Here is a 25,930-nt window from a genome sequence, read left to right on the forward strand (position 1 = left end):
AAAAAAAAAAAAAAAAAAAAAAAGACTTTGATCATGATAAAGCGTTTAGTAAATGAATTAGAGCATCTTACACTGTTCATTTTGTCTGTACATCAAGCTGCTATAGTTTTGAATTATACATTTTTTTTATTTTGCTGTTACTGAATACTAATCTTCAAAATATAATAATCTGATACGTTTAAGAGGTTGCTATTGATCTGTTCTTATTCACAGTAGATGTGTAAAGTGGTATATCAACTACTTTTGTTTTCATATGTTGATTTATATTTTCAGCAAATATTTGTATACCTACTGTTCATCAGATCCTGTGCTAGGGAATTCGTCATTATTTACATTTTTCAGATTTAATCTATCATTAATTTTTAGGATCATCATTGCAATTTCTTTTTCAGGGTATGGTACCATTTGTTTTTGTGGGAACAAAGGACAGCATCGCTAATGCCACTGTTCTTTTGGATTATCACCTGAACTATTTAAAGGTGAGAAAGAACAGAACTTTAACATCTAATCCTTTTGTACTAAAATATACAAACTTTATAGTAGATCTTTTAGCAGTTAGGATTCATTCTAGCCTGTGTAAAACACTGACTTGTCAAAGATAATAGAGAAAATATGTTGTTTAGCTTATAATTTTTCTAAAAATGGAAGTCATTACAAATTTAAGGATCAATATAGCAGTTCTTAGTAAAATTTTATACTTCCCCTTATTCTTCTCTTAAACCCTTACACTCCGTTTAGGCAGTCCTATACATAATCTTTTAATCAATTTGATCCTTTCTAGCATTTTGGTTTTTCCAGGCCAAAATTTGTGTCTGTAACTCCTGCCTTTATTATTCCTTTTGTGTCATTTATCAAGGAAATCTAAGCATTTCATGAAGTCCTTTGTTTAAATGTTTACCCTCTCTATTCTTCTCTTTGCTATTCTTCAAAATACAAACTATTTGTGTTTTCTCATAAATAGTCATTTTAGAGTTAGACAGTTATGCCTCCTTTAAATTTCAAACTGGGAGATAGGATCTAGGAGGCTGCAGGGTGTAGTGGAGGAAGCACTGGATTGGCAATCCAGCAATTTGCTTATAAGTCTTCAGCCAATGAACTAGCTGTGTGACTTTAGGCAAGTCACTTCCCTACACTAGATGCTTCTTGAAATTCCTTTTGGCCAAAATGTTCTATAATTTCATGAAGTGGAAACTGATCTACTTCATTTTTATAATGTTTTATTTGTATCCATACATATCAAAATGACAATGTAGCTGGTATTAAATGTCTTTAAAAGCAATCAACTCTTATTTATGGCGTTAGGAATTTTTTTGCTGATTTCTTGAAAGAAAGCAAAAGTGATTTCTGCTTGTGTATAAATAGAATAAAAGGAAGAAAAAGTGTGTTACTGGGCATGTCATTCATTCTTATGGTGGCCAGTTAATTAAAAGGGGGAAGGTTTCATCCAGCAAGGTTTACATTGGTAGGAATACCTCTTTGATTTTTTTTTTTTTTACAGTATGTTTATGTGTAATCTTTAGTGTTTCTTCATATTCTTAGCTTAAATCATTTTGAAGACCTGGAGAGTTAGGATTGCATTGTATCAAATCCCTTGTTATTTTGACTAATGTTCTTTTCTTAGATCCTTTGATTTATTCTCAAGAATATCTTCTTTGGTTATCAGCAGCTGTCCTGTTGCCATTCTTTACATCACCAGAACTTCCCTTGTTTGGGCCTGGCATCTCTCACCAAAAGGTGACTGCTTTGCCCCAGTGGGATAACCTGGACTACTGTTCTGTTTTGCAAGATATCCCCATTCCATGAGATATTACTATACCTTTGGAGGAAGTCACTCAGCTGCAGTCTCTCCTTTGCTCAAATTCTATGTAAAACAGATTCTGATGTAACTGTGTGACTTGGCTAATGATGGCAGAGTGCAGGTGAAACTCACCGAATCCTTACCTGACGTTTCTTTTCCAGAAGCTGCCACAATCAAGATTTTAGAAACTTAGTTTTACAGGGACTTCTCGACTGACTGTTCATATAGACAGTCTCTGATAACCTCTGCTTGACTGAGACACCTACTGCTACTATAGTTATGTATCTGATTCCCTGTAGCCAGTAAACGAGATGTTTCTGAGTGGATTGGAAGGACAGTGGTTAGAAGTGAGGTTTCACCTGGATTTAACAGAACCCAACATATTGGAAGCACTGTGTGTAAGGGTCTGTCAGTGGACCCCAGGCATATATTTCTATCAACTGATTGTATACTGTGTCTCGTACTTGTTGTAGCAGAATTGTAGTCTTTAAGAAGTTTTCAAGGCATGATGTGAGACCTAGCTGTCTGGTCAGCTATTAAATAGTTTTGTTTTCCCTTCATAAGGAACAGTCAGCATTTTTAGTTCATGAAAAATAATTATTCCTTAACCATAGTATATGTTCTTTTAAAACAAAAGATGGCCCAGACTCAATGCTTTGTAAATTTAGATATTAACTGACAAATCTACTTTAATTAAGATTATTTACAATGTGTGATTTTTAAGGTTAGCTGGTTGAACCTTAAATGTCATTTATCTGTATTCATACATTTTAGCATTGTTTAATATCCTGTCATAAAGAAGTCCCCAAAAGAGCATATCTCTGCCTTAGCAGTAGAATAATTGGATAATAGTGCCAAATTAGACAACTTTAAATTTTATTCAGTATAATTTTAATGCTGAGTGTTTTTGTTATATCTTTAATTCTGGACATCAATAATCTGTTATCTGTAGTAATTTTCTTTTTAAGGAGATCATTCAGTTTCCTGATAATTCTATGTAACAGTATTTACTGTAAATTTAGAGCTGAAATTGAAATATTCCAGTATATTTTTATCTGATGAAAAGGAGAAAGGTTTTATTAAGTAAAATGTCAAATTATTTTTACTGTTATCTTGTATATTTTAAATAGGAAGTAGACCAGTTGCGTTTGGAGAGATTACAAATTGATGAGCAGTTGCGACAGATTGGAGCTAGTTCTAGACCACCACCAAATCGTACAGATAAGGAAAAAGGCTATGTGACTGATGATGGTCAAGGAATGGGTCGAGGTAGTAGACCTTACAGAAATAGGGGGCACGGCAGACGCGGTCCTGGATATACTTCAGGTACAAACTAAGCATTTTACTCAGTAACTTTATCTGTTCCTAGACTTATAGCTGCTAATCTCTAATATTCATTAGAACCCCATTATAACAATTTGTCACTACATGCTTTCCAATTCACAGTGGGTTAAATTGTGTTACAAGAGACATAGAGTAAAAACCGGATAATAAACACTTAGAGTTCACAGGGTAGGTGCAAGTTCTGTTCATGTTCTGATTGGGGGTAAATCTGCAAAGCCCTTGTGTGTTGATGACTTTCTTAAGGCCTCTCCTGATTTTATAACTGTATAGCCAAAACTTTTTTCATTTGTGTACTGTGGCTCATTTTTTTGTCAGGTATGTGCTGGTCATACTTGCTGGATGGACTGTGTAAATCAGGGGTCTGCATCTTGTGGCTCATAAGGTGATTTTGAGTGGCATGGCCAAAGTCAGCCCTAGGCACAGTCAAGAAGTAGGCGAAGTTTCTCTTTGCCTTCCCAGCTTTTCTGTCCATGCTTCTTTCTTCTCTCCCAGTACCTTTCAGTAAACCCGGTCCCCACCTGCCAGTGCCTACTGTCTTTCTTGCTCAACTGTGTACTTTGTAACTTGCTAATGATGGTATAAGATATAATCCATCTCACGCATATTTGCATTTCAAAAAGGAACTCTTTAAGATGGAAAAGCCTTCAAGATCCACAGGAATGAAGCTATAATGGTGAAGCTATAATTGGTCATTAGCTCCAACAGAGGAAGAGAGAGAGGTAGTAGAGTTGATATTCTGGAGTTGGGGAGAGATACCTACTCCTAAGGCCAACCTTCAACCTAACCCCTAACCCCTCTCCCAACAGTCTGTTCTTTTTACTCATGAATTTCTGCCTCACCGTGGAGCTCTTTTTCTCCACTCCTGTCCTCTTAAGTCATTAACCCCTTCAGGCATAATGAGTTTATTACAGTAATTTTTTATTAACGATCAATTATTGCAATGGGAGTGGGAGGGCAGGTTGTGGACCAAACATCAGGCAAGCATAACCACCTTCAGCTAGATCCAACCCCTTACCTTTCAAGAGATCCTTCCCCGAAGCAGTTGCCACTGTGGCCTCCTTTGCCACCCTCTCAGAAATGACCAAAATATATACATTCCCCTCTGTCCTGGGCCAAATCTTGCTAAAAGGAGCTCTCTTCATAGAGGTTTTGTTTATCAAGGTATCACACTTAACTGTTGTAGATAATTTGTCCTCCAGAGAGCATAGATGTTTAAAGGAACACAGCTGTTTAATGGTGTGGCTCAGTAAGGTTTCAACTTAGGTGGCTAATAAAATACCTTTTTAAAAATGAGAATGAGATGTTAATAACTGAAATTACCTCAAATATTGCGAAGCCTTTCATTTTGAGTTTCAGATTATTTGTTTTACAAAGTGGAAGGTGATAATAGTCTTTGTGGGCTTATAAATTGGGAAGAGTATTGGATTACCCCTGAAACATCTCTGGAAGCTTCTATTAACCTCTTTTTTTTTTTTTAAGTCAGACAATGGTATATAACTTTTAACTCTCGATAGGAACTAATTCTGAAGCATCAAATGCTTCTGAAACAGAATCTGACCACAGAGACGAACTCAGTGATTGGTCATTAGCTCCAACAGAGGAAGAGAGGGAGAGCTTCCTGCGCAGAGGAGACGGACGGCGGCGTGGAGGGGGAGGAAGAGGACAAGGAGGAAGAGGACGTGGAGGAGGCTTCAAAGGTATGGGGATCTTCATCATTAAGAAATCAAGGTGTGTAATTCCAGCACTTTGGGAGGCCGAGGCGGGTGGATCACGAGGTCAAGAGATCGAGACCATTCTCGCCATGATGAAACTCCGTCTCTACTAAAAATACAAAAATTAGCCGGGTGTGGTGGCACGTGCCTGTAGTCCCAGCTACTCGGGAGGCTGAGGCGGAAGAATCGCTTGAACCCAGGAGACGGAGGTTGCAGTGAGCCGAGATTGCGCCACTGCACTCCAGCCTGGCGACAGAGCAAGACTCCGTCTCAAAAAAAAAAAAAGAAAAGAAAAGAAAAAAGAAATCAAGGTGAATTGTAACAGCTGTCTTGAAGTTCCATAAAAAATTCTGTTGATGCAATTAAGTATTATCAAGATCCATCTCTCTCGTTTTGTGCTGATCACCATAAGAAAGGATCAGCCTTCCACTTTTGTAGAAAGAAAGAATATTAGGCAGCCTTCCTTATGGTTCATATAGATATATGAATAAATGTTGATAACTAATTCAGCATCTTTGTAAGTCTAAACAGCATCCCTTCATTAACTCACATTGACTTGTAGATGTAGAATTATAATACCTGTGAAGTATTTTCTGTTGCTTTGCAGCAGGCTAGATTATTAACCATTATATAACTGGAATCACTGGACTATTGATTACATTTCAGATTCTATGGGTGGTTTAGATAGAGGATGTGGGAATAAAAAACTTCCAGTAAGCATTTCAGAATCAGTAACTGTTGGACTTTTGAAAATATTTTCATAGGAAACGACGATCACTCCCGAACAGATAATCGTCCACGTAATCCAAGAGAGGCTAAAGGAAGAACAACGGATGGATCCCTTCAGGTAAAACCTGTCTGCCTCTTTTCATCTAAATTGTTTGAATATGGTATTTTGAGATGTATGAGTTTCTTTTACTTTATTAAAAACATATTTAAAGATTGCAAATTTGGTTTATGTGAAATATTTTACCTTCAGTATTACAATTGTGGTCAATCTTAGTCCTTTGTAACAAGTATACAAATAAGAGGATTTCTCTAGATAATATGCAGTCTGAGTATTTGTAAAGACCTTGACAGCCACACTGTGATTTTAATACCACATTGGTGGTCCTGCAATCCCCCAGACGAGGAACATCCTGGAATGTACTTAGAGACCTCAGTAAGCCCTGTGTGTCTTTGCTTCTCCGAGTTAACAGGGATAGGGTATTCTCTTTAAGTAGAAAATAAGGAAAAGATGTCTCTCTTACAACCAATAATCATGACAGACAGAGCTTCCTCAGTCAGTCATCTGCTTATTTGCAGCCAGGACCTAGACTGAGGATCCCTACTCAATTGGCTGTCACCAATAGTAAACCAATTGTTGAGTAATTTTAAAATTATTCCCTGGGCACATCTAGACACCTTTGCTAAGTGCTTTGTGTATGTTTTATCTCTTAATCCTACACTAATCCACTGAGGTAAGTAGTTTTATTATTCCACTTCATAGGTGAGTGCACTGAAGCTTCAGTCCTTCTCCCACAGCCGCATAGCTAGCATATGGCCAAATGATATTCAAACATTTTAGTGTCTGATTCTCCAAATGTATGTTGTCTTCTACTTTTTCTGTAAGTTTTAATTCTTATGGAGTTAGGGTTCCTTCCTGATTATGGATTCATTTGGGACCATCACCCAAGATTAGTGAGGGACACTTTTAAGACAAAATGTTTATGATGGAATATTTCTTGGAATTCAGAGCAGCTCAAAGTTAGTATTAACTTTTTTTTTTTTTTTTTTGAGACAAAGTCTCGCTGTGTTGCCAGGCCAGAGTGCAGTGGCAGGATCTCGGCTCACTGCAATCTCCGTCTCCCAGGTTCAAGCAATTCTCCTGCCTCGGCCTCCCGAGTAGCCGGGATTACAGGCATGCGCCACCAAGTCCAGCTAATATTTGTATTTTTAGTTAGTGGAGACAGGGTGTCACCATGCTGGCCAGGCTGATCTCAAACTCTTGACCTCATGATCCACCCGCCTCGGCCTCCCAAAGTGCTGAGATTACAGGCATGAGCCACCGTGCCCAGCCTATTGGTGAGTTCTTAAGGGCCAGCATAGAAATACCTTGGACCTAGATGGATTGGCAGATTAGTGTAGGTACCTGTCCTTTACAAAGCTATAAGATATTTATGTACTAGTTTTGTAACTCCCCACTTAAACTGACATGTTTGATGAACTTGGCAGTCTAACTGTATTGGTTAAAAGGATGCACATTTATATTTATAAATGAAATGGAATACTGAATTTAAAAAAGGTGATGTTACCGCTATTAAGTATGAAAATAGATACAAATCAAAGTACTGAATCCTTGGTAACCAGACATTTAAAACACATACCCATACCCACTACCTAAAGATATTTTGAAATTATAACCATTTGGAGATGTTTTTAGCATTTGTGCTTGCTGTAGATCAGTATTTGTAGTTGTTTTAGGTCAATTTGTCACTGTTAACTTTCATTTATACCTCTGGAATTAGCAGTGTTGTGTTCAGCATTGACTTAAAATATTTTATAACTCTTAAAACACTATTTTTTAAATTACATTAATCTTTATACTCTCCCAGGATTTCAGTCCTTTCACAAATTATTATATTCAGTTTTCTTTATACTGTTCCATTCTTCAGACAGAGTTCACATTGTAGTATCATCTGAGTTTTCTTAGGTATTTGAAATACAGGCCAGTAGAAACCAAAGCTTGTGTTTTTCTACTGTATGATCAAGTATAGAAAAAGTTGATCACACCTGTGATAGGTAGAAAGATGTAAACTAAAGTCTAGTTAGTGAGTTATTTGAGTGGTAATGCTAGAATAGGAAAACACTTTTTTTCTCTCTTCCTAAGTTTCACAATCTTTGGAGAATAACTCATTTTAACTCTAGTGTTAGAGGCATATATGTCTTCTGGTAGTCAATAATAGTAATTCATTTTACCTGTTTGTTTCTCATTGTTTTATTCTACTTAGAAGACGACATGATAGGATTGTGAGTTTTTCTCTTAACTTTGGATGCAGTGAGATGACCAGTGTGTTCCAGTTAAAGAAGAAGAGTGTTTTAAAATCATAAACCAAATAAAGAATCCTACCTTACATTAATTTCTTGCACTTCTTCTATTCTCATCTCCATTTCTCTTTTTAACATGTGGAATTTACACTTCAGGTTTAAATTTCTTCTCAGGCCAATTACAGATTACAGTAGGATATGGTCTGTATATATAACAACTATAACTTGTTTTAGATCAGAGTTGACTGCAATAATGAAAGGAGTGTCCACACTAAAACATTACAGAATACCTCCAGTGAAGGTAATCGGCTGCGCACGGGTAAAGATCGTAACCAGAAGAAGGAAAAGCCAGACAGCGTGGATGGTCAGCAACCACTCGTGAATGGAGTACCCTAAACTACATAATTCTGAAGTTATATTTCCTATACCATTTCCGTAATTCTTATTCCATATTAGAAAACTTTGTTAGGCCAAAGACGAATAGTAGGCAAGATGGCACAGGGCATGAAATGAACACAAATTCTGCTGAGAATTTTTTATTTTTTGGTATTGGCCATAAGCAACAATTTTCAGATTTGCACAAAAAGATACCTTAAAATTTAAAACATTGCTTTTAAATCTACTTAGCACTTCAGGGCAGATTTTAGTTTTATTTTCTAAAGTACTGAGCAGTGATATTCTTTGTTAATTTGGACCATTTTCCTGCATTGGGTGGTAATTCACCAGTACATTCTCAGTTTTTCTTAATATATAGCATTTATGGTAATCATATTAGACTTCTGTTTTCAATCTTGTATAGAAGTCTTCATGAAATGCTATGTCATTTCATGTCCTGTGTCAGTTTATGTTTTGGTCCACTTTTCCAGTATTTTAGTGGACCCTGATATGTGTGTGATGTGACATTTGTCATTTTCATTAGCAAAAAAAGTTGTATGATCTGTGCCTTTTTTATATCTTGGCAGGTAGGAATATTATATTTGGATGCAGAGTTCAGGGAAGATAAGTTGGAAACACTAAATGTTAAAGATGTAGCAAACCCTGTCAAACATTAGTACTTTATAGAAGAATGCATGCTTTCCATATTTTTTTCCTTACATAAACATCAGGTTAGGCAGTATAAAGAATAGGACTTGTTTTTGTTTTTGTTTTGTTGCACTGAAGTTTGATAAATAGTGTTTTTGAGAGAGATGTGTAATTTTTCTGTATAGACAGGAGAAGAAATAACTATCTTTTGATTTGAGAGAGGCTGAAATGTTTTCAGCTAGGAACCAATCTTCCTGGTCGAAAGTTAGTAGGGTATGCCTGCTCTTTGGCCTGATGACCAATTTTAACTTAGAGCTTTTTTTTTATTTTGTCTGCCCCAAGTTTTGTGAAGTTTTTCATATTTTAATTTCAAGCTTATTTTGGAGAGATAGGAAGGTCATTTCCATGTATGCATAATAATTCTGTGAAGTACAGGAGGTACTTTGTCTAAGAAACATTGGAAGCAGGTTAAATGTTTTGTAAACTTTTTGAAATATAAGGTCTAATGTATAAGCAGAATTGGAAAAGACTAGAATCGGTTAACAATTAATATGTTTTTTTCTTTTATTTTTTGATGTGTTGGGGTTTTGTTTTGTTTTGGGAGTCTTTTTTTTTTTTATGAAATTTATTGAGGAAAAATATGTGAAGGACCTTCACTCTAAGATGTTATATTTTTCTTAAAAAGTAACTCCGAGTAGGGGTACCACTGAATCTGTACAGAGCCGTGAAAACTGAAGTTCTGCCTCTGATGTATTTTGTGAGTTTGTTTCTTTGAATTTTCATTTTACAGTTACTTTTCCTTGCATACAAACAAGCATATAAAAATGGCAACAAACTGCACATGATTTCACAAATATTAAAAAGTCTTTTAAAAAGTATTGCCAAACATTAATGTTGATTTCTAGTTATTTATTCTGGGAATGTATAGTATTTGAAAACAGAAATTGGTACCTTGCACACATCATCTGTAAGCTGTTTGGTTTTAAAATACTGTAGATAATTAACCAAGGTAGAATGACCTTGTAATGTAACTGCTCTTGGGCAATATTCTCTGTACATATTAGCGACAACAGATTGGATTTTATGTTCACATTTGTTTGGTTATAGTGCAATATATTTTGTATGCAAGCAGTTTCAATAAAGTTTGATCTTCCTCTGCTAAATTGATGTTGATGCAATCCTTACAAATGATTGCTTTTAAAATTTTAAGCTAGGAAAAGAAATCTATAGAAAGTGTTCTGTTACAAAATGTAACTGTTACCATTGGAAATTTCACGTCATAGGAAGTTAGCCTTTATCTACCAACTTTCAAGAACTTGTTTAATAAAGTGAAAAACTCAACCCAATGGTACAAAACCACAGTGTACCATTACAATATGCACTAAGTCTCTTTTTTACAAAGGCTGAATTCAGCAAGGCGCTAACTTGCTTAAATGTGAATTACTAACTTCTAAAACTGTACTTTGATTCACATGTTTTCAAATGGAGTTGGAGTTGATTCATATTACAGTATTTGTGTGCTAAACATGTATGTTTTTCAGTTCAAAGTCATGATGTTTTTAAAATCTTATTAAAGTTTCAAAAATCTGAAGATTGTTTATCTAGATGTAAATTTTTATTAAAAAGTTGCACTTATGAAAAAGCAAAAAATTAGTCTGACAGATGTTTGCTCCTGGTTTTAAATTTCTACATGTGACAAAAACTAATGATATGTTGGGGGAAAGTTACGCAAAGCAAATGTGTGTTGCAGGTAATTTTTTATGAGCCCTTAAAAGACAAAAACAAAGACACTTGAAAATGATTCTCCATATTCTCAGCCATAAAATGTCAATACATTTATTACATTATTACGTAGGATGCCACTAAACCATATTAAGCATATATTCCTCTTTGTGCACACATAAACATACCCTGCCCTTTGGAAAAAAGTATGTCTATGGAGTAAAAACAATTCAATTTAAACATCTCAGTAATAAAATAAACGACAGGTTTGTCAGTACAATGTGCCTGGGAACTGACTATTGTAATCACTTCAAGGAACTCTGGCCCAGCCTACCGCCTAAAAGGTACAAGTGGATAGGTGATGGTGTCAGTGTTCTACCCAGTGTTAGAATCCAAAATGATGTTAAGACAGTCTCCTCTACATGGGTAAGTTTTTTTTTTTTCCCTCTAGAAGAATAGTCTTTATTTTCTACTTTTCTAGTTTTTCATTCTAATACCTTTCTGGGGTTCTTTGCTACCCATTCTGTCCAGCTGGGCGTCAGTGGTAGGTAGGCTGAAACCATACTCAAGTAACTTGTTTGGATTTTCCTTGTTTCACAGTCATTTTCAGCATTACACATTAACAGTCTGTTGGAGGCAGCCAGCTTAACACTCAACTTGGCTCTCAGAGCCGTTTCTCTCATGATCATGGTCTTAGAATTCCTGGTGGCTCGGAATATAGTGTCTTTTTTAGAGGCAGCATAATGGTTCTGACCCTTTTGAGCCATAAACAGCCTTGTGAACCTCTATGCCTCTGATAACCAGTTATTCTGAAATAGCCATTACCATGTGCTAGTCTTGATTGCTCATAAGGCTTAATGTACCAGAATTTAAATCTTGAGCATTTTTTTTTCCTCTGTATGTTTATCTGGGGGGCATTTAAAAAGTTTTCTTTTAATTCCTGTGTACCATAATGAAACTGGGAAAATTCATTTTTTTATGCTAAGGGGTTTTCTTTTGGTGGGAGAGGCTTGCTCTGTGTTAAAATAAGCTCACAGGGAAGAAGTATCCTTCCCCTGGAGTACAGACCCAGGGTGCAGCGAGCAGTGCTCTGGCCTTTCCATGAGAGAATAGTATCTATGTGTTTCTTGCTTACCCTTTGCTGACAGGTTTCCCTCATTAAAACCTTTTTCTTCCGTATGGCTTTGTGCAGTTTGCCATAACCCATCACCTCAAAAATGGTGCCCAACATGAAGTAAAATCCACTTACTCCACCTCTGGGTTTCTGGAAACTAAAAAGGGATCAACTGAGCAATACTAGGAATGGACAGCATCCCTTCTGGGGCTGGTGGTGGGAAACATAGCCACGCTAAAATCTCTAGTAAACATGTTAGAAGTGTGCTTATTTGTGTCCATATGCCACAAAGGTCCGGGGAAGTCTACTGTGTAAGGCAGATCAGACAGTTTCATCCTTTGGCACTCCAAGTCTGACAGCCTTTGTGAGACCTAAGGAAAAAGAAGTTGGGAGAAAAGAATCCTCAGCACCCAAGCGCCATTGGAATAGTTGATGCAATCTAAACTTTTTTTTTTTGGAGACAGGGTTTCTGTCACCCAGGCTGGAGTGTAGTGGCATGATCTCAGCTCACTGCAACCTCTGTCTCCCAGGTTCAAGCGATTCCTGTGCCTCAGCCTCCTGAGTAGCTGGCACTACAGGCATGTGTCACCACGCCTGGCTAATTTTATTATTTTTTTGTAGAGATGCAGTTTTGCCACGTTGGCCAGGCTGGTGTCAAACTCCTGACCTCAGGTGATCCGCCCGCCTAGGCCTACCAAAGTGCTGGGGTTACAGGTCTGAGCCACCGTGCCCGGCCAACACTTTTAGATTTGAGACTTGTCGTCGTGCAGTGTGCCACCCGGAGGCCTTTGGGAGGAATTGAGGTACATCCTGTGGGGCTTCAAAAGCACTAACAGGGAATTGGACTCCCAGCAATGGTTATAAGAGTGACCTGAGGCTTTAATTGCTTATATAATGAAGAGGCTACACCCACAAACTAGTGAAGCTGAATGGCAAGCACTTGGGTTTTATCATGGGATTTTCTTGCCAGGTGAATTTGTTAGGCTAACCAATAGGGAGGGAGCAAATAGACCTGAATTGGATGATCAAGGAAATCAGATTCATAATCACCAAGAAGAGACTTCCTGAGATACTGAGTGCAAAATGGAACCACTCTACTTAGGTTAAAGCTGTTTTGAGATAACTTTGCATTTTTGGATGATTGTATGGAAATCCTAGGCATCTTGCATAACTTGTAAGCAAATGACCTTAATTCAGATAATGCTGCTGGAAAAGTTGATGGTTTCTTATACGGAGACATCCCTAACTTTGCTCCTTCTGCCGAAGTGTAAAGCATGAGATAATGTGCCACCCAAAGTGGGGCAATGAGATAAGGAGCCCTGGAAGGATAATATGTCTCAGCAAAATTGAAAAGTCAAGGGAAGAACATCACTCCAGACTTTTCCTAGGCTTGCACAGGCAGTGCATTATGGCTCTTAGTCTGGAACAAAGTGATGACTAGCTAAAGAGATAGATAGTAAAAGTAGAATCACTCTAAGGAGATTGCAGAGAGGAGGATGCAGGAAACACTGGTATTAGAGTAGGCATTAAGGACCCTCCCCCGCATGGAGAGCTGATGCAAGGAGGTTTTGGATGGGAGGGTTCCCTTTGGAGATGGAGGCAGTTAACTTTCCCCACTGCCTGGCTAGCAAAGCTCCAATGCCTCCTGCGTCCTTGTAGAAGGGTTTAGAGGAAGCTAAGCAGTTAGCCACATCTTAACACTGCTGAAGCAAGACTTCGAGACACTCCCTACCCCCAGAAGCCTTTGTGTTATCTGAGAGATTGATTTTCTAGGCTGATTGCCAAGGAGCTCTTCAATCCAGATTTAAGTCCATTTAAACCAAAAGCAAACTTGTCCCAGGGCCAGTGCCTCTGCCCTCTTCAAAGAGATGCTAACTTTATGTCCTAACCCATAGAGCCTGGAACATAGGTAGGGGAAGGACTCAACAGGCCTACACTTAACCGAACACAGGAGCCCAAGGAGCTGTTATTGGACCTGATCAAGTCCACAGTCAATTTCCCTGGCAGGAGTTGGGATTTGTTTTGCTTAGAACCAAGAGACTCAGCACAATTACTGCAGACGCTGTTGGCTGCTTTGATGAGACCATGCTCACTCACCATCCCTTTGTCAGACTGCACAATTGATACGGACATGCTGAGTTCCCTCAGCCCAGCAAAGCAAAGCATCTGAATGGATGCAAGCATGGCAGTCTTGGTGAATACCATACATCAGTCCTACTGAGTCTGCAGAACCTCCTGCCCTTCTAAATCCTTTCAGGATTGTGCAGTTAAAGCTGGCAAGTACCAAAGATGACAAAGAAAACATTCCGCTCATACACGATTTACTGCCATTGCCGTGAAGGAATGATAGGCTACACTACCTTCCAATTCCCCAGCCCTATTAAGCCAATCCAGTGTCCTTGGCCTCAGATTACAGATCATTCTGGATCATTGTGGTTTTAACAGTGGCCACCATGGCAGTCACAGTGCCTGATAAACCAACGGATGACTGAAGTGATTGCAGCCATTACTGGCAATGTGATATGTCCTAGAGCTACGCAGTCCGGTTCTTCAGCCACTAGCCATATACAGCTGTTGAGAGCTTCAAATGTGCTGGTCTGAATTAAGATATGCCGAAGGTGTAGAATACGCAAGAGATTTTGAAGACTTGGTTTGGAAAGAAGAATGAAAAATGTCTCTTTTTTATATTTAGCTGTTGAATATCAATATTTTAAATCTCTTGGGTTATCTAAAGTATGCCATGAAAATTCATTGTACCTATCTCTTTTTTACCCTTTTAATAATGACCACTAGATAAAATTACATATGTGGCTCACGTTATATTTCAACTGGATAGAATGACTTTAGATATTGCTAATGTTCTCCAAATTTCTCCAGAAAGAGAAGAAATATTTCACTTTGACCTGACAGAACATTAATTTCTGGTTTGTTGTGGGAATTTCACACTTCTCCAGCAAATAAGTGCAATTTATCAGTAATGGGTTGGGCAAGCCCGTTCCATTATATTGATGATATTTTGGTAGTGGCCCTTACAAAGGAAACTGTCCTCACTGTAATGCATGCTCTCTTATCTAAGTACAAGTGACCACAGGTGGCCTGGCCCTTGAATGAGGATAGATACCAGAGCTAGGCAACTCAAGTACATATCTTGAGGACTATATCAGGAAAAAAAAAAAAAAAAAAAAGCCCAAAGAGACATTCCTTAGCATAATAAGGAAAATCTACTAGGCTTGCAGACACTACAAAGAAAAGGAGGCCTATGATCTATGATCTCAGTGGCCTCTTTGGGTATTAGAGCAGCACATCTCACGTTTCAAAATGTTATTCAAGCATCTGTACCTAGTCACCACACTGGTAGCCAAATTCAAAGGGAGACCCCTCCAGCAAGAAGCCTCAGAAGCAATGCAAGAAAATAAAACCTAATTCCCATGGAGTTTTGTGTATCCATGACAGGTCTTACATCTGATACACCTGGCAACAATACTCTGCCAATACTGGGGTGGGAAATCTCTCCACTACTGAATGGTACGTGCCTTTTAAATGATGATTATTTGTCCATTATAAATCCCTGGTGGGGACTGAAGGGAAATCTCACTGAAGGGAAGTGACTGTCAGATCTAACATTCCCACTCTACAATGGGTTCACTGAACCAAATTTCATAAGATGAGTGTATCAGTGAGGGTCCAGTCACGAAAACAGAAATCACACCACTAATTTTAACAAAGAGTTTGATGTAGGGATTGGTTAAACAGATACTAAAGGACAGAAAATGCAGAACAAGAACATTAAGGTAATAGAGGTATGATCTAAAGGAAGCATCTACCATCCTGAGGCCTGGTGGAATGAAGGGATGAATCTGGTATGAGGGGAACCCAAAGCTCAAGGGAGGGGCCCATGGAATTAAAACTTCAGACCTTTAGGAAAGGGATGCTGTTTAGCTAGCACTGGTATCTTGGGGGCAGACCCTCATTGGGCTTGGATTTAGACCACTTAGGAGAGGGTGCCAGCCAACTGGCTGACACTCGTGTCTGAGGAGGCATGATGATGCTGGCTGAGAAAGTGTGGAGGGAAAAATCTGGGAACTGGATTCAAGTGCTGCTACTGGAAAAGACTGTTTCTACCAGAGTGAAGAACCATCATCTTCAGGTCTCCTTCTAGAGCCCCTTATTGTCAGAACCTAATAGGAAGCAGCTGGTGAAGGAGACATGTGATGTGCCAAGTCCCAGCCCCAGCATCAAAGAGCAGATTATAGAAGGTTAGTTTGGAACTGAGAGACTATAGTTTAATAATTGGCAGAGTGTGACAAGCTAAAGAAATGTGAAATGGAAATGGTACATCCAATAGAGAGTCAAGCAAACTGCAAGGATAAGTGGTTGCCTATGCAGTAGGTACTGAGAAAGCTTCACTCCTGCTTTGCCTGAGCAACTGGCTCAATGATGGCTTCAATTTCAATGGAATACTAAGCCATTGGTTATAATGATGATAAGTGGTGTTGTTCCATGGCACTGGGTCCTCTGCACAATTAATAGAAGTACTTCAAGTGGTGCTTTTGGGCAATAAAACATTCTGCCCCTTGAATGAAAATGCCTTTACATGGACATGGGCTGCTGCTACTGGCCTTGCTCTTAGGTCAGGCTGTTGGACCACCCAGGAAGAGACCATGAAAGTCATATGCATGTGGTGCTCCCTATGGAAACAGATGCAACTCATCCACAGGCACAATTAATAAGTCACATATATGTTTGTCTCTTAGAAAGGGCCACATCCTGAGAAAAGCAAAACATTTGGAATGAGAAAGTCAATTGAGCTTGTGAGCCGTCCTATTTATGGTGACCTACTGGATCCAGGTTTAGACCCACCACAGTAACAAAACCATCGTGAAGGGCTGTCATACAGGACTCAGAACTACCTCGTACTGGCAGGTTTACTATATAGGCCCTCTGCCCCTATTAGAGCCAGATAGTGGGTCCTGACTGCTTTAGACAAACGTTCTAGGTGTGGGTTGCTTTCCACCTGGCCCAGTCAGATAGCACACATAAAGTGTGTGACTGACTTTACTACCTTTGTCATGTGTTGACATGTTCTTACATGATACAATATGACAACTCATTTATGGCCAGTGTCAAACAACAAGGGGCCAATGAGCCTGTCAGCATGGAATTCACTGGCAATCCTATCTTCTTTCCATTTTCATTCAGTAGGTGCAATAAAGTGCTAGAATGCTCAGCTTAAGGAACAACCACACTGTCCGCTTTAAGAACAAACTCTGTAAGGCTGACTAGTACAATTCTTATCAGCTGTATACACTGCCATATTCCATGTGGTAGTTCCAGTCCTCTAAGAAGCAGATGTCAAGACAGAATTAGATGTGCAAGGTATTTTCGGGTGAGAGCTCAAGACAGGTAAAGGGGAGAGAGCCAGAGAAGGTCAAGAGAGACTTTAGACCATGATACCAATCTGACATCGATGAAGGGTAGGGAAGAAAGAAGGACTGGATATGGAGATCCCCAGCTATAGTGCAGTTTCAAGTAAGTTTTTCAACCAGGTGGATGAGGAGTACCTGATCCAAAGTCATTTGTTTAAAAAGTTCTACTTGCAAGAACTTTTTTCTTGCATGATTCTGCAATACCATTAGTACCCCTACTGTGCTCAGTTAGTGGCTGATTATTGGCTGGAAGTAGGCTGAAGGAAGCACAACCTCAGTGCGTACATAGTGGTGGATTCAGAAGGGTAGCATCTGGGGCTGTCAGTCAATTATGCTCTCCACAACAGGAGACTGAAGTGGTACACTTTGGTGGCCACCACATTATGTAATAATAATTTCCCTCTTTTTGTGCGTTTGTTTGTTTTTAAAAATAAGGTCTCACTCCTCTGAAACATAGGCAGAAAAAAAAATACGGTGCTGGGAGATTTGTTTTAAGGTTCTAGAAAATTCACCTTGTGGGGAGTTAGGGATAAAATANAAAAATGAGGTCTCACTATATTGCCCAGGCGGGTCTCGAACTCCTGAGCTCAAGCAATCCTCCCACCTTTGCCTTCCAAAGTGCTAGGTTTGCAGGCATGAACCACCACACCCAGCCAATTTCCCTCCTTTTTTTGGATCCACATTAGCCATGATGAATACCTGGGAAGATTGTATTGCATAGATCACAGAAGTGTGGATGAACACAAATTTGGAGGCTTTATTCTTTTTTCATTGCAATGACATCTGGTATCCTTTCCTCTGCCCCCAACCGCCGCAGACAACTCTGAATCTGGGATTGCCACACGCCTCCTCTGCAATTTGAGAACACTGCTGTGGTTCTCAAGCTCATGTAATCAGTCACCTCTGTGCTGTAACCATCTTCCTGATCTCAAGAGATTGCCTTTGATAAAGGAATTGTTACCCCCATGGTCTCTGCAGACTTTCATTCTCGGAAATAAAAGAAGGTCTAGTTCTTTCCTGAGGGTAGCTGACAGACCCCGACTGGTTGAGCATGGGCAAATTCGACCCTGAGAAGCAAGTAGAGGATCAAGGGGCAAAAAACCTCTGTTTTCCTATTCCATATAGAGACAGACTGTACCTGTCTGAGGCAGTGACCGCTAGTGCCAACTATCACAAAGCTAAATATGTCACTCCCAGCTGGATTTGGCTATGGGGGATCATATTAGCAACCCACTCTCAAACCATGCCTCAGGTATTGCTCCTATAGGCAAGAGGCCTCAGCCACCATTTGCCTTGGCCTTCTACACTCATGTGTCTATCCCCTGTGATGTCCATGCCAAACGAATGCAGAGGATCATCTTGGACCCAACACAAAGCAGTATTTGTGTACGCCTCACCAGCTTCCAGGATTCGTTTTTCTGTGTAGTTAAGATAGCTTCCTTGCCTCCCCTGCCTTTACCTTCAAAAGGTTGCCCACTTCCTTAGGGTAGTCATACAACTCTTCAAAAAGCAAAGAACCGGTGGGCACAGACTATATCCTCAGCTTCTGGTACCATCAGCAGGCTCTCCTTAGGAGCACTACAGATACAGTTTGTTGTTATTTTACAAGGGGTTTTCTTTCATTAAGTTGTGTTCGTAAGGCTCAACAGGGGAGATTACCAATGAGACAGCTGGGGATCTCACTATCAAAGATTTTGACTCCCTAAGTCAGATTGTGTTAGACATCTGGATAACTTTGGATTATTTACTAACTAGGCAATGTGCATTGTGGTCAACCTGATTCTGGGTGTGTACTTCAATACAAGTAGAGCTATTGCTCAGCAACTGGTGGAGTTAGCCACAGGGCTCCAAAACACCCCCAATCTAAGCCTTGGATCTTTTTCTCATAATTTGGCCTGGGCTCCATGACTAGAGGTCTCAGGGAATGCTACAGGTTTTAATTATAAATTTTGTACTATTATTTAAGACCTTCCTAACTTCACAAAATTTCCTTCAGCCTAGTCACAAACTCCAGAAACCCCACTGAAAAATCCAATTTATGTTTACTATCAGTGGGCAGGCACATCTCCTGGAAGGACAGAATACTATGTACTTCATCTTACTAACACTTTGGCTTGTAAGTTACTCCCAATTAAACCTATCCTTATGCCCATTCTACATAACAAAATAATGTTCTATTCTACTCACCTTTCAAAGACAGACTAAATGGGCAAAACTACAGGCAGAAAGTTCAGGTTGTTGAAATTATGAGCCAGTGCTAAGCTAGTGAGAATGGAGAAGGATTATGGGATTCTTACGATATTTAAGAGATGGGATCAGTGGGACTTGCTGATTATTATGTGAGAAGAAAGGGTGAGGGAAGAGGCTAGGGTTATGATTTGCAATGTCTTTTGGGGAAACAGACTGATGTTATTCATTCAACTGATGTTTATTGACGCTATACCATGAGTCAGGGAGTGTGTTTGATGTTGGGGATACAGAAGAAAAATACACTGGGAGACAGAAATTAACATAAAATAAAATAATCATTGCAGAGACAAATAGTTGTAATGTGCCTTCTCATATGATGCACTGAGAGGGATACAACCTCACTTCTGTAGTGTTCCTGCTAAAAAATGAATACGCTGAAATTAGTCATATGAAAACATCAGACAAGTCCAAATAGATGAACATTTTACAAAATGAATTGCTTGCACTCTTCATAATTATTGAAGTCATAAAAGACAAAGACATACTGCGAAACTATTTCAGATCAAAAGATACAAAAGAGACATGGTAATTAAATGTAACAGAATCCTGGATTGGACTTTGAACCAGAAAATGTTGTCTTTTGTCATAAATGACATTATTGGAACAATTGGCTAAATATGAATGAAGTCTGCAGATTACACAATGTGACAATGCTACATTTCTAATTTCGAAGGCTGTACTGTGGTTATGTAAGAGAATGTTCTTGTTTTCAGGAAATACACACTAAAGGGTTTAGAAGGAAAGGGCTGAGGTATTGGCTGAGAGAAGATGTAAACAGTAGCAGAGCAACCAAGCATGCGTAGGATCTGGCGTGAAATTACCTGGGTTCTAACCCCAGCACAGCAATTCGCTACCTATGAGACTTCAGGCAAGTTACTGAAGCATTCTAGAATTTAAATTTTCTCACGAGTAAAATGGACGATGCTTATAATAGCCCCTACCCTATAGAGATGGCATGAAGGTGCAATTAGTGAGCATATGTGAAGCACTTAGGCTTATGCTTGGCATGCATGTGTCATCAATGCTGGCTGGACTTAAGCTATTTTCCCTCTGTCCTGTAATACAGAGGGAAATGTGACATAGCCTGCTTCTTCAGGGAGACACAGTGTAGTGAGAAAACTAACAAGGTTAACGGATAATAATAAAACCACGTGATGAGTACCCTGCTCTGGACTTGAGCTGAGAGCCGCTGAGCTGGAGAAATACATTTTTGTGGGATGATGTCAGGAGGGGTTTCATGAAGGCCTTATGCTTTGAATTGGACCAAGAGGGGTGAACAAAAGTTGACACAAAATACGCACCTCCCACTTCTGCCAGGCCAAGGGCATCATACGAAACTCCGTATAAGCACAGAGTTCTGGGAGGTATTGCATACTATAGTGCAGCACAGTATTGGTTGGCAGAAGGGCCAGACTCAGCTTCCAGGTGTGTGGAGAGCATTGACTGCCAGTCAGTTGACACAGGTTCAGATCCCAGCTTAAATATCAATTGTGGCTTTGAGCAACTCATGACATCTCTCTGAACCTGTTTCCTTTCCAAAATGGAGATATTAACATTTACCTCAGAGTTCCCGTGAGGATTAATGTAAAGTGCTTAGCACAGTGCTCAGCACATGGCCTGTGTTTAATAACGGATAGCAATTTGTAATAATCCTGGTAATGGACATTTCGAGGTCTCCCCAAATTTTCTGGTTCTCCTTTTCTTCCAGGTGCATGCTTCCCTGTGTGAACATGGCCCTGTACCTTCCTTTGGATAATAAAGTGGAAGTGGAAAGGATACATGTGCTTTCTGACTGGAGCCGTTGAAGAGGCAGCATAGTTTGATTCTCTACATACTCTTCCCCTGATACAACAATTTGGAATTTCAACTTGGGATGGCAGCATCATAAGATGATGATATCTCTGTCAGCATAGGTTTCAGGGATGATCAGCAGTGTCCCTGCCAACCTGTGTTGGGCATGTAGCATGAGCAAGCAACAAAACTTTGCTGCTATAAGGCAGTGAGATTTTGGAATTTCATCATCCTTAGCCACACTTGTAAACTCCGAAGAATTAGGGACTTTTCTAAAAACATTGATGTCTCATGCCAATCTTCAGATAAGGGCAAATGGGCGCTCTTCAACTCTCCCACCTTGCTGATGGGATGACACAATGTGATGGAAGGTTTGGCAGCAACGTAGCTTAACAGAGGAATCCCAACTCAGTATAAACAAAGAAAAACCACCAGACAGATGTATGGCCACTTGAGGACATACTGACTCAGAAAAGATCCCAAACAGTTCACAGAGGAAGCAGTAAATAGTGAGCACATCTTTCTCTCCTTGTTTAAATTAACTGAATTATTTCTTCATACTCAAGCACTATAGTATTAATGATATTGTAACCAAACCTTATTGGAAAGTATACGATGCGGATTGAACCTGGCCTGAGGATGATATTTAAGTTGAGATCTGAAGGCGGAAGAGGAGCTAGCTAGGTGAGAGGAAGGAGAAAGCTTGTACAAATGCAGGAGACAGCATTAGGAGTCTGGGGAAGTTTGGTAGGGTCGTAACATATGAATGAGGGAGAGGGGGCAAAGGCTGAGGCTAGGGTGGTAAGCAAGGTACAGAGAAGGTGAGTGCTCATAAACCAGGGAAAAGAATTTGGATTGTTGGAGCAATCACCAGTGGCTGAAGGATATTAAGCAAGAGAGTGACATAATCAGGTTTACAACTTTACAAGTACACAATAATTACAGCGTGGTGAATGGCTTGGAATGAGCAAGACCACAGGAGGAGACAGTGTAGAGCCCTGAATTAATAGTGTATCAAGTGTATCAGTCAAGGCTCCCCTACAGAAACAAACTCAGTAATATATATATATATGTGCATGTGTATGTGTGTGTGTGTGTGTGTGTGTCTATATGATATAAAGTATTATATATAAAGTATAGAATATATAAATATACACTATATAAATATATAAAATATATACTGTATACATATTGGATTAGAGATTTATTTAAGGAATCAGCTTATGCAATTGTGGGAGTTGGCAAGTTCAAAATTCATAGGGTAGGTTAGCATGCTGGAAAGTCAGCAGGAGTTGTTGCTGGAGTCTTCACGCAGAATTACTTTTTCTTCAAGGAAACCCAAAATTTTCAACTAATTTGATAAGGTCAACCCAAATTATCAGGAGTAATATTCTTAACTTGAAGTCAATTTAAACTGGACCCATTCATTACATGATATACAAAAATTAGCTCAAGGTGGATTAAAGACAACGTAAAACCCCAAACTGTAAACACTCGGATGACAACGTAGGAAATACCATTCTGGACATAGGAACTGGCAAAAGTTTCATGACCAAGATGCCAAAAGCAATCACAACAAAAGCCAACATTGACAAATGGGATCTAATTAAAATGACCTTATGCAGAGCAAAAGGAAACTATCAGTAGAATAAACAGATGATCAACAGAATTGGAAAAACTTTTTGCAAACTTTGTATCTCACGAAAGTCTAATGTCCAGCACCTATAGTTTCTCTATATAACAAACCTGCCCATGTACCCCAAACTTAAAAGTTAACAAAATAAAGTCAGTTGATTGTAGATTTAACCTCATCTAGAAAACACCTTCAGTAATACCTAGCGTTTGAATAACTTGGCACTATAGCCTGACCAAGGTGACATATAAAACTAACCAATGCAGGTAATTTGGGAGGTAGGATAGAGAGGTTTTGCTGATTGAATAAATGGAGATTGAGGAATGAGGAAGAATCAAAGGTGGCTCATATTTTTCACTTGAGCAACTGGATAAAAGGTATTAACTGTAGGTTAGAGAAAAGTGAAGAAAGAAAAGGTTTGTGGTGGATAACCATCAAGTTTTGATATGAACAGTTTTGTTTCCAAGTTATCCAAGCAGAGATGTTTAAGTGGGATCAGAAGAGAGATAAATGTAAGCTGTAGTGTGTAAGTCATCAGGATGTAATGGCAAGTTAGCAGTGGGAGTGCATGGGATCATTTGGGAAGATAGTGTAGAGTGAGGAAGGAAAGAGAAGGAGACCTAAAAGAGAGCCCTGAGGAAACCCAACACTTAGATGCTGAGTAGAAGAGGAATATTCATCAACGCAAATGAGAAATGCAGCCAGATGCGTAAGAAAGCCAGGAGACAAAGAACTAAAAACACCAAAGAGAGCGAGAGACTGCTTCATGGAGGGAGCAGATTTATTGCCATCATTTTTCCTGTAGACTTCAGGGAGCCAGCAAAGGCATTTTTCTAAGTCTCTCTTTAGACTCCTCCATGAAAAACGCCTTTCCTATCTTGTTTGCCTGGACATTATCTACTTAATCTTCAAAGCCCGAATTAAATGTCACTTCTCAGTAGTTTTCACTGATAAATCCAGTCTGAATAAATTGCATCCTCCATTGTGTTCCTGCAGGACTGTGTTCAAAACTTTGTTTTTAAGAGCATTCATCACATTGGACTACAACTGTATTGTACATGCCTGTTTCCCACACTAGACTGGAGGTCCTAGAGCCCAGGGCCTCTGGTTCCATCTGGTTCTTCTACAGGTAAGAACGTTGAGCGTTTTTAGTTGATCTCCATTGTGGAGCTCAGGAAAGGGGCAAGACTAGATATATGAAAATTAAAGTGTCTTTGATATAGAGGCAATCTCTAAAGAAATGGAAGTAAATATATCACGCCTGGTTGTGGAGTGACTAGAGAATACAAATAATAGACGGCAGTAAGACCAAATTTCAGGGAATGTCTACATTTATCCAATAGCATAAGGATTGGGAGGATGTGAGAATTGAGCTTTGTCTGACAATTATGCATTAAAATATATGTATTGGGGAAATACTATGAGCTATTCAATGTTTAGGCACTGAAAATATAGCAACAAATAAGGCAGACAAGTTCTCTTCTCTTGGAGAACATACAAGCCAGTAAAGACACATAGATTCCCTGAGAAAAATAGGGAAGTTAGCTGTTTCAAATGCTGCAAAGTGTTTGAGAAGGATAAATACTTTACTGGCTTTCAAATTTGAAAAGTGGAAGCCAAAATAACCAGGTAGCCAGCTTCATTCTAAGAATAAAGGCCAAGGGTTGTGAGTGAAAGGAAGTTGCTGATTCAGGTGCTAAAATATAGAAGCAAGAAATACAGACTTTTTAAAATTTAGTAGGCCCCTGAGATGCAAAAATTCAAGCAGGTGGTATAATCAGATAATGTGGGCTCCAAAAGAGAGGAAATTGACAAGCATTGAAACCATGGTTTGGGGTAGCAAAGAGGTGTAAGAAATTTACTGACCTCTTCTTTTCCCCTGCAAGTAGAAGGAGGAGTAGTATCCACTGAAGGGAGTTTCCAGCACAGTGGTTAACCCAGGGAGGGTTAATCAGTTGGAAGCTAATTAAAGGTGTAGGAAAGCAGAGGAAAAGAAGAAAGAAATGTGAAAATTTAGAGCAGCTTCTTTACATTAAGATGGAGATTTTAAAAGGCACAGTGGAAGGAGCTGATAGAGTGTGTAAGAAGTGGAGTAGTTCAGGGCATGAGCTGGCTGTATGTGAGGCTATTAAAGATGGTAGTGGCTTGCCCAACATCCACCCAAACCTCTTCAAGTATGCCTTCCTGTACTGCAGAAGCTAGAAAGTTAAAACGCCACATTTTCCAGATTCCTATGCAGACCAGATTTTGGATGTGATTTTGGTACAACCAATCAGTTGTAATTACGTTATGCTTGGTTTCCAAAATGAGCCAAATGGGAAGGAAGTGGCATGCAAGACATCCATTTTGCTGGTGAGGGTCTGGAGACAATAGTTCTGGCAGCAGGTTCCTAATCCCCAGATCTCAGCAAACTACTGCTTTCCTAGAACCAACCATTCTAGAAATGACTTACTAATCCCCAGGCAAAGTAATGAACAGACACTTCCCAAAAGAAGGCATATAAGTGGCCAAGAAACAGATGAAAAACTGCTCAACATCACTAATCATCAGATAAATGAAAGTCAAACCCACAGCGAGATAATGTCACACCAGTCAGAACAGCTATTATTTAAAATGTCAAAAACTAACAGATGGTGGTGGGGCTGTGGAGAAAAGGAAATGCTTATACACTGTTGGTGGGTGTGTAAAGTACTTCGGCCACTGTGGAAAGTAGTTTGGAGATTTCTCAGAGAACTAAAAATAAAACTACCGTTAGACCCAGCAATCCTATCACTGGATATAAAACCAAACGAATATAAATCATTCTACCAAAAAGACACATGTACTCATATGCTCATCACAGCACTATTCACAATAGCAAAGACATGCACACAGTCTAGGTGCTCATCAATAATGGATTGGATAAAGAAAATGTGGTACATACATATACACCATGAAATACTATGCAGACACAAAAAGGACTGAAATCATGTCCTTTGCAGCAACATGGATGCCACTGAATGCCATTATCCTAAGCAAGTTAACACAGAAACAGAAAATCTAATACTGAATGTTCTCAGTTATAAGTGGGAGCTATGCACATGGACATAA

General features: G+C 39.2%; 1 protein-coding gene across 13 annotated transcripts in view; it reads left to right on the forward strand.

The window, feature by feature from the left end:
- Window positions 1-10,554, forward strand: part of FMR1 (FMRP translational regulator 1) — a 38,693-nt gene extending 28,139 nt beyond the window's left edge. For 4 of the 13 annotated variants that reach the window (XM_017513829.2, XM_017513833.2, XM_017513832.2 and 1 more), the window contains 5 exons: window positions 393-479; window positions 2,929-3,124; window positions 4,657-4,839; window positions 5,619-5,701; window positions 8,116-10,491. In XM_017513829.2, coding sequence (XP_017369318.1) covers window positions 393-479; window positions 2,929-3,124; window positions 4,657-4,839; window positions 5,619-5,701; window positions 8,116-8,277 — 711 coding nt within the window. In that variant the 3' untranslated portion in view covers window positions 8,278-10,491. The other 9 variants (XM_017513834.2, XM_017513825.2, XM_017513836.2 and 6 more) reach the window with 8 other exon arrangements.
- Window positions 10,555-25,930: the final 15,376 nt, after the last annotated feature.

The sequence above is a fragment of the Cebus imitator genome, unplaced genomic scaffold, assembly GCF_001604975.1.
Source record: "Cebus imitator isolate Cc_AM_T3 unplaced genomic scaffold, Cebus_imitator-1.0 Scaffold505, whole genome shotgun sequence".
Lineage (NCBI taxonomy): Eukaryota > Metazoa > Chordata > Mammalia > Primates > Cebidae > Cebus > Cebus imitator.